Source organism: Micromys minutus (assembly GCF_963924665.1).
Source record: "Micromys minutus genome assembly, chromosome: X".
In the NCBI taxonomy this organism is placed as follows: domain Eukaryota; kingdom Metazoa; phylum Chordata; class Mammalia; order Rodentia; family Muridae; genus Micromys; species Micromys minutus.
The window spans coordinates 86,536,206-86,553,467 of NC_137970.1; the positions used below are offsets into that span (position 1 = coordinate 86,536,206).

Consider the following 17,262-nt stretch of genomic DNA (forward strand, 5'->3'; position numbering starts at 1 on the left):
TTTAGACCATAACTGGACTCAAGGCAAAGCAGGCCCCAAGAGGGGAGATAGAAAGTATACTCCATGAGGAAATGTGCTACACTACTAAGGAGCTTAATGAGTTTGCTAATTAATTCAAGCAGAAGTCTGGGAATGTGTGTGGGAATGGGTTTTAAGGTGTGGGGTAATAGTGGAAGGAATATAAAACTAGATCAGGTTGAGTTCATTCACATGGGCCCTCTGAGTGGAGATTCTAGGTTTAATATGGGAGTTCAAACAGTTAAAAAAAAAAAGATGTCAGAAGTTTGTTTGAATGGTTGGGTGAAGCATTTATCAAAAGATGGTCTACTGAAAAGGAGTTGGAGATGCCTGATATCCCTAAGCACCTTGGCTTAGTGCTGAAGAAGGATTTTAAGGCTCAGGGAAATTGCAATGCTAGAATGGATACGTAGTGTATCTAATCCTTCACGATGGGAAGGCCCAGAAGATACGCCCTTCAGGAATCCGGTAAGATATAAACTGGTGAGAGCATTACCAGCACATTTGAAGAGTTTTGTTCTTGCCCTTTTCCTTGTGCCAGATCTTAGTGTTGGAGATGCTGCTTCTCAATTAGATGAATAAAATGCAATGGGTTTAGTTGGGCCCCGAGGTAACAAGGGCCAGGTGGCAGCATTGATTCCCCAAAGACAAAGGTGTTCATAGTTATTATAATGGACAGTGTAGACAAAACAATGCTTATAATGACATATCCCATAATGGCCAGCACAGGAGAGGTGAATTTTATAATGACAGACCCTTCAGGAATGAAGGTATGGGACACTCCTCCACAAAAAGAAAAAAGAGCGAAGACCTGCTAAGGTGCTTGCAGAGGATAGAGGAAATACAGAATGGGTAGTAGAGGAAATTAACTATAAATACCAGCTAAGACCACATAACCAGCTGCAGAAACGAGGATTATAAAGTAATATGAATGCTTCTGTTTTTTTTTTTTTTTTTGGTTAAGGACACATTTGTCTTCCAATTTCTTTAATATCAATTGGTATTTAAGTTGACATAGTAAAAAAAAGTTTGAGAGGTACATTGCCTCATTATAAATGTACAAATGGGTTTGAGATTGTAGGAGGAATAGTTATCATGTTAGGTGTATTCATGGCCTTATTATTGTTTCATATGGACATTTGTGTCAACTTGACAAGGGGTGGATTGTAGTGGCCATTCCTGGTTGTCAACTTGACTATATCTGGAATGAACCACAATCCAGAATTGGCAGGCTCATCTGTGATCCAGATCTTGAGACCGGGAGATCCAAGTTTCTGACCTGGATCTTGAGACATAGTGGCTATGAATTCCAGGACACTAAGACAAGGTGATCTCTGAGTTCAAGGTCATCTGGGACAAAGCAAGACCCAGATCCAGGTGTGGTGGTACACACCATCAATCTGGGACACACTCAGGTAAGACGGGTATTAATAAGAACATCTGTCCACAACTAATGATCTACATTTATGGTACATAAAAATCATTAACAATATTCTACACTGTATAAAGAAACTAGTTACTATAATATGGAGTAATTCATATTTTTATTTATTCTGCTACTACTAATTACTATTTTGTATAAAGTTATTGTTATTATTACTATTATTATTAATAGTGTTGAGACAGGGTTTCACTATTTAGCCCTGGCTGTCCTGGAACTCATTCTGTAGACCAGGCTGACCTCGAACTCACAGAGATCCTCATGTGTCTTTAACTCCATTGCTAGGATTAAAAGCGTGTGCCATCATACCCAGTAAGGTAGTTCATGTTATTTCTCTCATTTACAGTGTGAGAGATGGAACCTTAAGGCTTTTGCATACTGAACTAACTTCGGCTTCAGCTCAAAATACTTAATGGTTGTCATCATCCTGGCTGGGAAAGCCAGGCTGAAGAGATTAAAACAACTGGCTCAAGAATACATAAACCTATTAAACTGTGGGGCTGCGGGGGACGGACACCCAGTCTGTCTCTGGAATACTTTCTAAGGTGGCTGTGCTTTTTCTGCAGAACCGTCTGGCATTCTGCGCTGATGTTGGAAAGCAGAGTGAATAAGGGTGCTGCTCCAGTTAGAATCTGGAGTATAAATGTTGTATGTGGACTGGAATGAATAATAGAAAACATAAGCGTCCTGAGATAGTTAATTTGCCTTTCCAAGTAATGTACTTGACTGTGGATGAGTGGCTGGGACACTGGGGAGAAGCTGTTCTTTGTGTTCTAAAATAAGCAGGTTACTTGGCTACTGCTCAAACTCTAAATAGGTATATGGGTTGTAGCTATTTGACCTGAAGCAACTTGAAGTTCCCTTGGTTCCCTGTCTGGTTTTAAAAGTGGAGCCAAAACGAAAGCAGAAACGCAGAAAGTTTGCTCCCAAGGTTGTGCTTCAGTTCGGATTTGTTCAACCTCTGGCAAAGGACTGCAAGGCAGCCAGGAAGGAGATTCGTAAGCATTGTATCATTCCTTTGTCAGGGTGTTCATTTGCTAGCAGGAAGTGTTGTGACTTGCTCTTTAAAGATGCAATTGTAAGAAGAATGTTGGGTTTCCAGATTTCAAGTTCTGGGCGTGGGAGACAGTCAGTCCTCTTAGTGCTTCAAGAAAAGAAGCAGGTTCGCTCCGGTCGGAAGGGTAACTAAGGGTAACATTTCAATATTGGTTTTGTCGGTGCTAACTTTTAGGTTACTGAATATTTAATCTGAGCTTGACTGTTTAAAAACATGATGTTCTTATTTTCTGTTTAGGTGAACCTTTGCAATCACTTTTAAAATCTTGATTAAGTCAGATTTGTTGTAAGACAGTTTTGAAAAATAAGAATTTAACCTCTTCTATGTTCTATATTCTGGTGATTTTCTCTTCTTCAGTGTTGGGAATGTTCTAGGGGTTTTGTTCTCTCTTTTTTAAAAAAAATGGGTTTGAAGTCCTACTTACATAATCTTAACTTGTCAGTTTGGATACCTCAAAGCTTAATTGATAGAAATGATCTGTGGCATTTTGAATGGAAGGGAGAGGAGGCAGGGTTTCAAATGCCTTTGGTTCTTGTTAAAGGATTTTTTAAAATTCTGTAATTTAAAAAATTGTCATACTAGAAAAATATACAAAGTTTGTCATACTAGAAGATGTCAGAATCAGATGAATATCTCTGCTCTTACAAAGTGGCTTCTATGTCACACAGATATGCCAGCATTTACCGATCAGGACACATGATTTAGATGGTGTTCCTCTCCCAAAGCAGTGTTGTCTTTGTCAGCAGGGTTTTCAGTTGTACACAGCAGAGCAACTCCGAGACTTTTAAGTTCCAAGTTCCTGACAAAAGGAGGTATAGTTCTACAATGGTCTTAACTCTGGGCTAAGGAAGCTTCATCGATGCGGTATGAAATGTTAGGTCTACTGTTTTCAGTACAGAGAGAATATTTAAACTGGTAAAGTATACGATCCTGAAACAGGCACTTTACTTAACAAATAGATACCCTACTGAGCTGAAATAGGGAGCTGAAATTGTGTATTTAGTGACTTGTGATAATATTTAGCAGTGTTTTTATTTTGAGGTGAAACGTGAGCTGCTCCAATTCCTGCTCGCACATACCCACTTCACACACGTTTCTGAAGATCGCCATTGACTCTTTAAATATGTTACTTTGTACGGCGCAGGAAGCTGGAACACCCCTCGGGTATGAAGGCAGTGAGCAGCAGCATTGTTTTTACAGACTGTGGGTAGGAAATGCATGCTTTAAGTGCTGGGAAAACACCAAAGGAATGAAAGCTTTCAAAAGAGGTGTGCCTTATTTCAGTCCACAAAAGCAGTGCCCATTAGCTTGGTAAACAAATCAGGGTAAGAAAGAGGTAATATGAGTTGAGTCTTTTTGTTAATTATTTTTAATTTAGGGGATTATAATGTAACATTATTTCCCCTGTCCCTTTCCTCCCTCTTGGTTGGGTCTTACTTTTGAGTTGGACATATTTAAATCATTATTATGACTTGTCTTAAAAATCTACAAAACTTTTGGGCATCAAGAATTTAAAGAATGTCTTAAGTGTATGTTAAGTCGACCACTGCTATTATTGGAGGAGTTAGTGACTTATTTTTAAATAGCCACTGCTTTTAGATCTTATCTGTGTTTATTAAGGGCCAAGGGGGAAAGGAAACTTTTACTTAAAATGGAAGTATTTGATATCCCTTCAGGAAGTGACACAGAGTTGGGCAGCCTTTGGGATTTGAGTGACTCATAAATACTGGTACTGAAAAAGATCAATTAGAATCTAGGTTAATACTAGTCTAGAATAGACTGCAAATATTTTCAGAAGATGAATTTGTTTCTTACTTGATATGTAGTAGTGAAATCATGGGATGTCTGGTGCTAGATTGGAAACAATTCCAGCTAGAGAGGAATAAAGAGACAGTGGTAGTGTCTGTGGGCAAACCAGGAGAAATGGAGTATGTGCTGGTTTTGTCAGTGGTGATTATATTATTTTCTCATGTTTTTTTATAAATTGAAAATGCTAATAGCACAAAATGTGACATATAATTAGCCAGTTGTATAACTGGCTATGTCCGTTTGTAAACATTCAGTTCTACCTGTGAACAGCAAGCCTGTCAAAACACGATCCATGTGTATGTCGTATTATAAAGGTGAAATGTGCCGCGTGTGTGCCAAAAGGCAGCGAGAACTGTTTCTAAACCTCGTTCTGTTTGACTTTCAGTTACATTTGCATCATAGGCCGCAAACCTCTTGAGTTCTGTAGTATCTCGGTTGAAGTGAAACAGTAAATAAACTGTGATCACAGGCCAATTGCACGTGAAGAATGTGACTTTGTTGGGCCCTCGGGGCTTGTTTCCAAAGTTTTCTTTAATAATGCTTGCAACTTTATGTATGTAGTCGATCGTTCATTTATTTACTGGTGCTGAGGACCGTGAGGACCGAAGCCCTCATATTCATGCTAGAGAAGCACTCTACCGCTCACTATACTCAGAATCCCCCTAGTTTAGCATTGCTGGTTTAGGGTGCCTTTTGTTTACTTTTTTAGACAAGGTTTCCTTATGTATTCTATCCTGTCTTTGAACTTTTGTGTAGCCCAGGGACTCGTAATCCTCCTGCCTCACACTCCCAGGTTCTGCAATTATCGGTATCACTGCGCTCAGATCACGAATGCGCATTTTGGGAGACCCTCGAGAGATAACTAGATAGACTCACTTCCTAATAGTTAGGGCTGGTCACTCCCACTTCCTTACACCGTTTTGGTATGTACTTGATGTGAGCTTAGACACAAAATCATAGGATAATTTGTTTTCAAAGAACCAGGCATGAGTGGAAGAGACAGAAAGGGCAGAAGGTGGTTACCACACTGTGGAAGTTGGGGAGGGGGGGTTACTGGTTAACTACTAGGATCCTGTGCTGCATCTCCTTTAAAGTCAGTCAAACAGAAAACCTGAGGCTTGGGCGTACCAGTCTATATCTGTAACCATAGAATTTGAGAAGCAGGGGCAAGAGAATCAGGAGTTTGAGGCCAGCCTAGTGTACATGGTTCCTTATCACAAAACAAAAACAAAACAAAACAAAAAAAAAAACCACAAAAATTTTGGATGGTATAATTAGTTGCCAGTATTAAAGAAGAGAAAGGAAAGTGGCCAGAGATAGCATGGGTTAAATCTATATATAAGTTTTCCAAAAAAAAAAAAAAAAAAAAAAAAAAAAGTCTCTGCTCCTTTATTCTCAGCAATCTTTAAAGGCCATTTGTGTATCCGTAGGGATCATCAGGCAAAACATGCAAAGGAGAGCCACGCCTTTCCATTTCCATGGAGATGGGTGCTTAAGTCCCCTTAAAGGGTTTGAATACATCCAACTTAAAAATTATGCTTAAAGGAAGCAAGATCGTGGGACAGAGCAAAGGGTAGAGGAAGCCTTCAGCAACAGTTGTCCAGAATAGAGCAACTTGCTAGGAATTGGAAGCACAGGAAGTATATACATTTGCCCTTGTTTATTTCTTTGAAACTGGAGAGACGGAGATGGCTCTGTGGTTAAGAGTGCTTCTGCTCTTCTGAGAACCTCGGTTCAGTTCCCAGCATCCACATGGCTACTCACCATCCATAACTCCAGCACCAGTGGAACCACTGCCCTCTTTTGCTCTCTGTGGGCACAGAAACATACATGCAGATGAAAAGGGCTCAAAATAAAAGTAAAAGTAAATCATTTAAAAAATAATGTATTTCTTTTTATTACGTGTGTGTGCGCATGTTTTGCTTGCTACTTTATGTGTGTGCACATGCATCTAGTGCCATTGAAAGCCAGAAGAGGATTTCAGATCCCCTTGCACTGGAGTTATAGATTTGATCTACTAAAGGGTGCTGCGGACCAAATTGAAATCCTGTACAAAAGCAACCAGCTATTTTAATTGCTGAGTCATATTCCCAGTACCAAGTAATAAGACTTTTCAAATTACCTTATCTTTGTATCTTTGAATGCATTGTCTGACGTGGTTTTTAGATTGTCCTTCATGTGTCGTTTGGTATTCCTGATTGAATCTAGGGTTTCCAGACTGCTACACTCTACCGCCGGACTATATCCCCAGCCTCTAGTTGTCCTGGTTGGTGTTGAGTTTAGAATCTCTTAGCTTCAGCTTTCCAAGTAGGCAGAGGGACATAATGCTGCTGAACCAGGCCAAGCCTATGCCATTTAACCAGACTAAATCAAGAAGTGGGACTGGTAAGGTAATTCTGTAGTTAAGAGCACATACTGCTCTTGCAGAGCATAAGTTCTATTTGCAGCATGCACCTGTAACACCACCTGCAAGGGGAACCCAGGTCCCCTGCCTTCCATGCGTGTGCATGCACACAAATAAATGAATATTTTCAAACAGAATGAACCAAGACTTGATTCTCAGTGCCACATAAACCAAGTATCCGGCCGCACACCTGTCGTCCCAGCATTCAGGATCTAGAGACAGGTGAGCCAGAAGTTTAAATTTATACTTGGTTACATGGTAGATTGGAGGCTACATGAGACCCTGTCTGAAAACAATAATCAAACATGATAAAAAGTGTGAAATTGTCATAATGAAACCTAGTATAAATTAATAGAAAACAAGAGGAAAAAAAGACCCAGAAGATGAAAAGACTCTTTCAGTGTCTATATGCATATGTGCTCAGGCACACTGGGTCACAGGACAACCTCTGCTGTCACCATCCACCTCCTGGAGGGCAGGGTGACTTTATTGTTGCCACTAAATACACCAGACTGGCTGGCCTCAGCGCTTCTGGGGATTCTTCTGTGTCCACCCTCAGACTTTCGGGACACTGGTATTTTAGATGTTGTGCCCAATTTTATGTAGGTTTTGGTTATTTGAACTCCTGTCCTTGGGCTTAGGTGCAACTCTCTACCCACTGAGTCAGCTTCTCATCTCCACATACACAAGTATCACAAATGCTGATGTGATGTGGTTAGGGAAGTGTCAAAAATATTCTTTTAAAGTCACCATGCCTTCCTGCATTTCAGAACTAGGAGCCTCAAAGAAGTATGAGGACATTTGGGATTTGACTGCTGTCTTTTGACTTTCAAAGCGTTGAATGACAGTGTTATGTAGGGCCAGACATGGAGGAGTCCTCAGGAGGCAGAGGCAGACAGATCTCTGAGTTCAAGGCCAGACTGATCTAGAGTTAGTTGCAGGACAACCAGAGTTTAACAGAAAATAACCTGTCTCAAAACAAACAATCAAAAAACACAAAAAAAAAAACAACAAAAAACAGAAAGAGCATAGAAATGATATATAAATTCTTTTTTTTTTTAATTCTTAAGGTATTAAAACAACAGCTTTACCAAGATTCCATATTTGCTTCAAGGAAAATACTTCAGAAAGAGAAAAAATTTCATACAAAAAAGCTACCATATGATTGATGACTGAGTGTTTGGTTATGTTTATATTGACATAAGGTTATTGCTAAGCTTTAGCAGAATTCTAAAGCCTGTGCTGAGTTCAAGAGAAAGATCAGAAGGAGACAGAACACTGGGCATCAGACTTCTCAGGAAGTCTTCTCTCTCACTGGGAGAGGAAGCATCTAGCCTCACAGAAACTTAAAGTGCCAAGATGGGGGATACCCTGGGAGCCCCACCTACTTGGAGAAGAAGGGGAGGTGGATGGGGGAATGGTTATGGGAGGGGGGACAGGGATGGAGTCAGTGAGCAGGATGTAAAGTGAATAAATTAAATTAAATTAAATCAAAAATAGAAGAGACTTTGCTAGAACCTTGGAGGTTGACAGTAATGTAATAGGCGAAGCAGAAAGGGAAAGCAGAAAGAGAGGCTGATGTAGAGAGAAGAAGTTTTCAGAGAAAGAGGACAGTCAATCCAGTGTGGTGCTGTGGAAGTTAACACGGTATGGGTCAGAAGGACAGCTCTGAGTCAAGATGCTTTTTCAACGCTGGGGCCCAGTAACAAACATCTGTAATCTCAGCAAGAGGAAAGTTTAGGGGGGAGGATTACCACTTCCAGACTGGAGAGGGCTGCACACTTTGTTTCACAAATACAGAAATCAAAAGTTGGTGGAGGAGGTTGGAGTAAATGATGGGACTCCTGAAATATCAAGCAGGTGGGGCACAATGTAAGTACAAGCAATTATAGCTTGCTGAATTTGGGGATCAGGCACAATCAACTGGTTGTGGATGCTAGTTATGGTCCATTTTTAATTTGAAAGAAATCCAAATGTACTGTGTCCAAGGTATACAGTAGTGAATACATTCTATTTCTACCCTACTGAGTCTTGGGGAAAGTAAAGTCATTCAGTAAGTTGTTGAGCTTTCATCAGAGTGGTTGGGAATATAGACTGTTTCAAACAGGTCTGGGGTTTGAGACTTGGTTCATCTCTTTCTAGCTAAGCGAGTTTGAAGTGACTTCTCTAAAGCCAGTTGCTCTGTTAAGTGAAAATCTCTCTGTGTCTCTCTCTTTCTCCCTGTTTCTCCCCCTGTCTCTCTTCTCTCTCTCTCTCTCTCTCTCTCTCTCTCTCTCTCTCTCTCTCTCTCTCTCTCTCTCTCTCCCTCCCTCCCTCCCTCCCTCTCCCTCTCCCTCTCTCCCTCCCTCCCTCCCTCCCTCCCTCCCTCTCTCTCTCTCTCTCTCTCCCTCCCCCCTCTCTCTCTCACACACACACATAATTTTTATTTTCAATAGTAATATTTCCAAGACTATTTCTAAGAAGTAGCTTTCATTTTACATATGAAGCAAGTACTTACCACACAGTGAATATGTCTTCTGCAATTATGAGTGTCTAAAATAGAAACTTAAAAGTACGTGCTGATACTTAAAGTATGTTGTTACTACCTACACTTCAGGCACTGTGGCACGGGTGGATGCTAATGAGGTGTGATGCTGATCAACGAGATGGATGTTTTCATCTAAGATTTGATAAGAGTATTAAATGCTATTCTTGGAATAACTATATTTTCTATAAATAAATAAATGCTAATTGAGCATGATGATACATGCTGGTGATTAAAGCACCCTGGTGACAGAGATAGGAAGATGGCAAATTCAAAACTAGCCTGGGTTATATAGCAAGATCCGAGGGAAAGACAACTGAAACTTCTAGTTTCTGATCAAATGTGAGACTATAAAGAAACATGATGAAAGAAAATCTCAAGGTTTATAAGGGAGAATCCAAGAAGTTTAATGACGGACTCACCCAATGGAAACAAAGTTTATGGGCAACCAGTTCCAAATGTATTTCCCTGGAGACTATGAAAAATGGAGAAGTCTGATATGAAGCCTGGTATATAAGCAATGAGAGTTGGTGAGGGAAAGGAATGAGGCCAGGGATGGGACTCACTGAACAATCTACCTAGCAGGCTCCAGGCCCTGAGTTTGAGTCACGGTACTGAGAAAAGGCGGGGAGGAGAAGGCAGTGAGGTCAAACTGAACGACTCTTGTTGACCCTCACCTCCTTTTTTCAGGTCTCAGCCAGACTCTGATCTTCTGTAATTGTGCCTGTCAGTAACCCTGGGCTAAAAGCCCAAGCCTTCCTGTATTTCTGCAGCTCCAGATAGCGCCTTCTCTTTCTGATTCCTGAGCCTAGAACAGATCTCTAGTCTTTAAGACAAAGGTCTTACCACATCCACAGAAATGGTCGCTGACACTTACCACTTAGCACGAATGACCGTGATAGCTCTAATATGGTTAGGCTGTTTCCCCCTACTGAACAATAAACTCTAATAGACAAAAGAGGCTTTGGAATCCCGATTGTTTGTGTTTGTGGCACTGGACGAACTACCTAATATGTATTAAGCCTTCGGTGAAGGCTTGGTGAGTGTAGATGAGTCATGAGTGAATGTGTTAGACACTCAGGTTGAAATTTGCCAAAGTCATTAGGAAATATGGCACCGAAGCTTGAGTAATCACAGGAAGAGATGGTGAGCTTTAGTCCAACCTAGAGACTGGCACTGTTGACTTACCTAACTTGAGGAGGAGGCAGGGTGGCAGTTTCTGTTGGTACAGGTAGGAATGTGAAGTGTGGGTGTTCCAAGGCATTGCATGCTTTGAATGGAAGAAGGTGGCAGATACTATTCTCCCTTTTTGCTGCCTGCTCTAGACTTGCTTGCCCACAATGGTGGCTACATCTTTGCCGTTTCCTCCTCTTTTCTAACAAAAGAATACATTTCTCCTTGTTCACATCCCCTCTTTATTGCTTTCTCCTTGGGGAATTCTAAGTCATATACTGGACAGTCTTTGATCAACATTTTCCCAATTCCAATTTTACAGAGTTTATTAGTGGCTGTCAATGAGTATGGTGAATATCCTGAAGGCTACTTGGGTGGTTGATCAACTTCTTTGTTTTCTGCTGTGCTGGGAATGAAGCTCGGGGCACTTGAACAGATAGGCTCTCTAATGCTGAGCTACAAGCCCGGATGTGACCCAGTTTTATCCTTTATTTGTTCTGGCCAGTTCCAAGAGGGGGGAAAATATAGAATTCTATTCCAAACTGATTACCCACAAAGGAGGTCCTTAATGTACCACCCTTCCTCCTGCCCTGCCCTGGTACTGAATGACACACACTGGTAAGTCTGTTTCTTAAGCTGCATTCCAAAGGCGAGTACCGGAGGAAATGGGATCTCCCCCTTCCCCCCACCTTGAACAGCCTTCAAATTTTGAGTGATAGTTTCAGGTGGTTTTAGGTAAACCACTCTCAGCAAGGATTTGTGTCCAAGGTCTCTGTATAGTTACATGAGCCAGTGGAGTGGTTTCATAACTGCTGTATTGTTAGTCAAAGGCTGGAATTAGGGATGACTTCATAAGCATAAGGTTCTTCTATGGGCGACGCCCTGAATCAGTACCCTGTTGCACACCATACCCTTTTATGACAAAAACAAACAAGCAAGTAAGGTTCTGTTTCCTCTTGTCTTATACCCTGAGTTCAAAATCTGTTTTCCTGTGTCTCAGATGTTTAGGAAAGAGAGCCCCTAACTCCCACTGCTTCCTCTGTACCCAATGGATAGGCAGAGGAATGAGAACAAAGGCAGAAGAAGTTTTGCAGACTGGAAACCCTGGGAGCATCATTCCTTGGCTACTAAAGGAAATGGGGGAAACACACACCACACACCACACACACACACACACACACACCACACACACACACGTCTGCTCACTGAGTATTAGTACTCTCGTATCATATAAACAAAATTTACTTTTGTGGTAAGACAGGCTGCAGCGGGGAAGGTTAAAAAAGAAATTTCAAAGAGCCCTTTTCCTATCATTCATTATTAAATTGGCTTTAAATATGAATCTTACTCTTATTTCTTTATCTCTGATTCGGCATTATTGCTCATGAGAAAATGTTCACATGGAGAGGAATGTGACAGTATTAACAAGCTGTTGATGGGTTCGAGGTATTCATACTAAAATTACTTTTAATTTTTAAAATCATCACTTGCCTACACCACACCTAGTTCTGTCTAGAGGTTGGCCTTGGGAAAGAGCCAAATTGAGTCATACGTAAAATGTGACTGACAGGTTTTTTTTTTTTTTTTTTTTTTTTTTTTTTTTTTTTTTAATGCTCATCCTTCTTAAACTACGTTGACTGAAGGCTTGTAATTTTTATATATGAGGGAGGCTTGTTATACTCTGGAGTCAGTAATTATAGGGGAGATGAGACAGCTCTTCATGTAAAAGACCCCCATTTAAAAGACTCTCAGAAAACCGATGCCTGATATTCATAGTCTTTCCCAATTACTTATGGAGTCATTTATTCCCTTTCTTTCACCAAGGATTCGAAGTTGCTCTATAATGCTTTGTAGTTTATAATTTGCATTCACATACGTCATCTTTGGTCTTTACGAGGATCCTGGGAAACAGGTATTTATTAGTGCTATTTGCAGATGAGAAGTTGAGAGATGAAATGAACTTACGGACTTACAGTTAGGAAGTAGCAGGACCACGGTACTGATTGATGGTCTCTCACTGAATGCCCAAGAAGAATACATTATGTCCTTGGGACAAGAGCAACCACCGGGCATGACAAGCTTTCAGGAGCGATAGCAATTTTTATTTTTCACATGAGAGCCAGTCTAGGGTTATTTGGGAGAACATGTATGAAAATAAAGAAAAAAAAAAAAAAAAGAACAGAAATTGAACTAGTTTCAGTGAGATCTAAGCACTTCCTAATTCTATAGGTAAACCCCAGGACCCATGGAGCTGGGGGGGCCAGGTCACAACTGCCTGTACCTAGAGATGCAGTGGACTGATGTGCTCTTCTGGCCTCTACAGGCACTGCATTCAAGACACACACACACACACACACACACACACACAAAGAATAATAAAACATTCTTGAAGTATGTGTGAGGATAAAGGGGGATATGACAGGCCTGTTGCAGAGGGATTTGAAAGGGAGGAAGTGGACCGGAAGGATGCGCATTCTTGTCAGCTGCCATAGGGATGACAAGCAGGGGCGGGTTGTGTCTGGGTTTAACTCTTTTCATTTTCTTACTGATTTAAAAAAATGAATGATAAGTAGTATGTGAATGGAATAAGTTGTATAGAGTTTTTTTTCTTTATTTTTTGTACTGACCTACCTTAAGTTATCATGGATCCAAACTACCCAAAGTAGGAATGGCCTTTAGAGATAGCGGTCAGATCAAATGTCTTAGATTTTCCCACTCCTGAGGCTTTTGTGCCACGGCTCACTATATATAATTCATGGGAATGACTACTAACTTTTCATTAAAAACATGATTGGCTGAGCATGTTGGCATAAGCCTTTCATCGGACCATGATGAATCATGAAAGTAGGAGATTGCCAATAGTTTAAGGTCAGCTGGATCTACATAGGGAGTGCCTGTCCAGCCAGGGCTGCAGAATAAGACCCCAATTTTAAAACAAACCAAAGTGATCACTTACAATGACTGTAAATAAAAGGATAATTAATCTTATTTAGTATTTTTTGTGATTGGCACTGTTAAACATCATTAGGATACATAAAACAAATTTAAGATTTTTACCACAGGGTTACAGCTTAATGTGGGATGCAGGACCATATTATGAAGCCAGAGATTGTGGTATTTACTGAAATAACCTGTTTCTAGTTGTGGTGTGACTCGGCCTTAGCTCACCCCCTTTAATTCTAGCACTTGGGAGGCACGTGCTTTAATTCAAAACAATAAAGATAAAGTTGGTATGGAGAAAGAAGCCCCCATGCTTATAAGTGGCAGACAAAGTGACTAATAAGATTTGACAGAATAGGACATACTCCACCTCTCAGGAGAAGAGAGAGGAAGGGGAAATTACTTAAGGGGCAGTGCAGGGAGAAGGAGGGAGGCAGTTTTCTTGCGAGAGTGTTACAGTGACAGGAGGAGCCAGAAGATTAGAATATATTGTCAAAGTGAGTATGAGGCCAAGCAGAGCAATTCGGGAGAAGGGAAGAGAAGCCACATCGAATCAGTTAGTGTGGAGGGGAGTTTTGACCCAGAGCATCTAAATTGAATTAGCCAACGAGAGTTCAAATAGGGATAGAAAGGGTAAGTTTATTCAGCAATGGCTCAGAGGCTAGAGACATTCTGGGCCTACATAAGATTGTACATTGTACATAGGCTAGGTGCTTCTAGGAGCAGGCCTAGGTTGGCAGACTAAGGCAAGCAAGTAAGCTGCAGAGACAACAATTCAAGTAAATAAAACTACAGCTACATCTAGATCTTAATTTTATTATTTTTAATTTTTTATCTTTTTATTGGATAGTTTATGTATTTACATTTCAAATGTTGTCCCCTGTGTTTTTAAACAAAATAGCTACTTCATTTTGACTCAAGATGGTTTCTTTGCCTATTTGTCTGTTTGTTTGAAATAGGGTGTCACCAAATAGCCTTATCTGCTGGAACTTGCTACAAGAAACAATGGCCTTGAACTCATAAAGATCAGCCTGCCTCTACCTTCCAAGTGCTGGGATTAAAGGCATGCCCCACCACTCCTGACTCCACATTTTTTCAAAATGTGTTTTAGTTTTGGAAATTAAAATATAATGATATAATTTTCTCCTTTCCTTTTACAATCTCTCCCATGTAGGCCACTCCCTCAATTCATGGCCTCTTTATTTTTTTTAATTGGATATTTTTATCTATTTACAATTTAAATGTTTCCACTTTTCTGGTGTTCCCTCCACAAACCCTCATCCCATCCCCGCCTTCCTCATGGCCTGTTTTTCTTTAGTTCTTATTATTTAAAATAACAACCTCTGGGCTTGGGCTAGAACTCAGTTAATGCAATGCTTACTTAGCATTTGTGGAACTGTTGGTCCTGTCCCGAACACTGAGTAAATTAGGCAGTGAATGGCTATAATCCCAGCATTTAAAAAAGGAGGTCAATGAATGAGCATGAGAGAAGGTTATGGTCATAACAAGTTCGAAACCAGCCTGGGCTACATGAGACCCTCAAAAAAAAAAAGTGTGAAAACTTACAATGACAAGATGTATGTCTAACTGGCAATACTTCTTTCTCTTTAAAGCATTTTAATTTATTTGTTTTGACTGTTCTCCCTTTATCTCCCTTTTAAGAAGAGTCTTTAATAAGTATCCATATGATTGATGTTTGAAATCAGTAACCTATTTTACAGGAATTATTAGCCAAGTGATTTAGACCTTCACTATGGCACATGTGAGTGTGACACACACACATTCTGTCATGCAATGCTTTTGTGTTATAATTTGGTGGTTTCTTATCCTCATTTAGTGTATTAAGATCTTATCATTGGGGGGGTTGCCACCAAGTGAGTCCTTCTGAGTTCTGAGTTCAACTCCTGGGATCTACATATCTACATACCGAAGAGAGAGCCTATGTCAATAGTTGTCCTCTTGTAAAAGTATGCTGTGACAGATGTGCAACACACACACACACACACACACAGAGGGGGGGAGGGAGGGAGGGAGAGAGAGAGAGAGAGAGAGAGAGAGAGAGAGAGAGAGAGAGAGAGAGAGAGAGAGAATAAATGTAACTTTTTTAAAGAAACTAAACTTTGTTTTTAAAAAGATAGACTCACTTATGGCTCATCATTGGTTGGTCTTTGTTATTTTGGGCATAGATAGAAGGTTATCTAGTATTTTAGAAGTTTGCAAGCCTACTTATTCTGTTTGTAATTTAACATATGATAATGTTACATGTTCTTCATGCATGAATCTTTTGCTTCCCTTTAGATCTTTACATGGAAGAGATGGCGACCACTCAGATTTCCAAAGATGAGCTTGATGAACTCAAAGAGGCCTTTGCAAAAGTTGGTGAGTGCATTTTATACCACAACCAGAGGAAAGGCATATTTATTTGGCCTTAAAGTGATATCGGTAAAAATTGCCATAAATCAGACTTTGCCTGGGCAATATAGTGACACTGACTCCAAAAATCAAACTAGAACTAGAGGGATAAAGTTTTAGAAATTATAGTGAAAAGTGTATTAATTCAGGTAGCCATTGCTCAACAGTTAATGGTGGTTACCTAAATTCAGTCCTGGGGATCCCTTGGTGAAAGGAGGAAATTAATACCTGCTAGTTGTCCTCTGGTCTACACACACACACACACACACACACACACACACAGACACACACATACATGAAGACATAAACATCATAAATTTTATTACTATTTCTATGAGCACTGATTTGTATCATTTATAGTCTCCTCTCTTTTTCCTCTAACTACTTTCATGTCCCTGATACTCCCTCTCAAAATCATGAACTTGTCTTCATATGTGTGTGTGTGTGTGTGTGTGTGTGTGTGTGTGTGTGTGTGTGTATGTATATGTTTATATGTATGTGTGTATGTGTATATATATATACATGTGTATGTGTATATGTATGTGTGTATAAATTTTTTAATTTGGAAAATATTTTAATAGTATCTAGTATTTAATGTGGTCAATTATTTTTAGCCCAGAGTCCTAGTCATTAAATCTGGGGTGCTGTGGCACTTGAAAATTTGATGACACGTGTTGTGTTATTAGAATATTTTACATATGTTTTTCTGAGGTTAGTGTTTGGGGTGAATGCTGAAGCATTAGTTAGAGTTCCTGCGGTGTTTGTTTATTGAGAAAAGAGTCTGATTCTATGTCCAGGCTAGTCTTGAACTCACTATGCATACTTTTCATTCTTCTAGCAAGCATCAAAGAAAAAAGACATTTTGGGATATCATCATTTTCCCCTAGAACAGAGTATTGAACCCAAAAATCTTATAAATTACAAGCAAGTTCTCTACAGTGTAGCTGTATCTTGAGACAGTCTCACTGAGCAGCTCTGGCTGATACAAACTTGTAGGCCTCTCACCTAACCCAGGAATCGGAATTCTAGACACGTGCCAACATATATGGATTGTATTTGTTTGTATACATACATACTAGACCAACTGTCTACTAATAAGTAACATTACCATCTTTCCCTTTTACTTTTTATTTTAAGACAAGGTCTCATACACTGCCCAGACTGACCTAGAACTGACTCCATAGCCCACCCAGGTCTTGAATTTCTATCTATCCTTCTTCCTTGGCTTCCCCAGTAGCTGGGGTTGCAAGCCTGTACCACCAGGCCCAGTTTTGCCTAGTTTTGAACCCTTTAACGTCATATCACATGCCTTCCAATGGAGTAGCTACAGAAGCAATATATAGTGTTTTCCTTCTATGCAAAGATAAGTCAATAAAGAAGAGAAATGGATGGAGAACTAACTACCGATACCTGTACTCCCAAGACAGAGCAGGTCCATGATCTTGGGCTCTCAACCTGCGGTTATAAACACTGCAGAACCCCTG

At 40.1% G+C, this 17,262-nt stretch overlaps 1 protein-coding gene across 5 annotated transcripts in view; it reads left to right on the plus strand.

Moving 5' to 3' along the window:
* The window catches only part of PLS3 (plastin 3), an 85,536-nt gene that overhangs the window by 35,493 nt on the left and 32,781 nt on the right, over nt 1-17,262 (plus strand). Inside the window, exons 1-2 of one of the 5 annotated variants that reach the window (XM_080910837.1) lie at nt 2,414-2,457; nt 15,665-15,745. In XM_080910837.1, the coding sequence (XP_080766963.1) occupies nt 15,673-15,745 (73 nt within the window). In that variant the 5' untranslated portion in view covers nt 2,414-2,457; nt 15,665-15,672. Of the gene's footprint in view, nt 1-2,413; nt 2,458-2,548; nt 2,651-6,720; nt 6,952-15,664; nt 15,746-17,262 lie in introns of those variants that run through there. The other 4 variants (XM_080910834.1, XM_080910836.1, XM_080910838.1 and 1 more) reach the window with 4 other exon arrangements.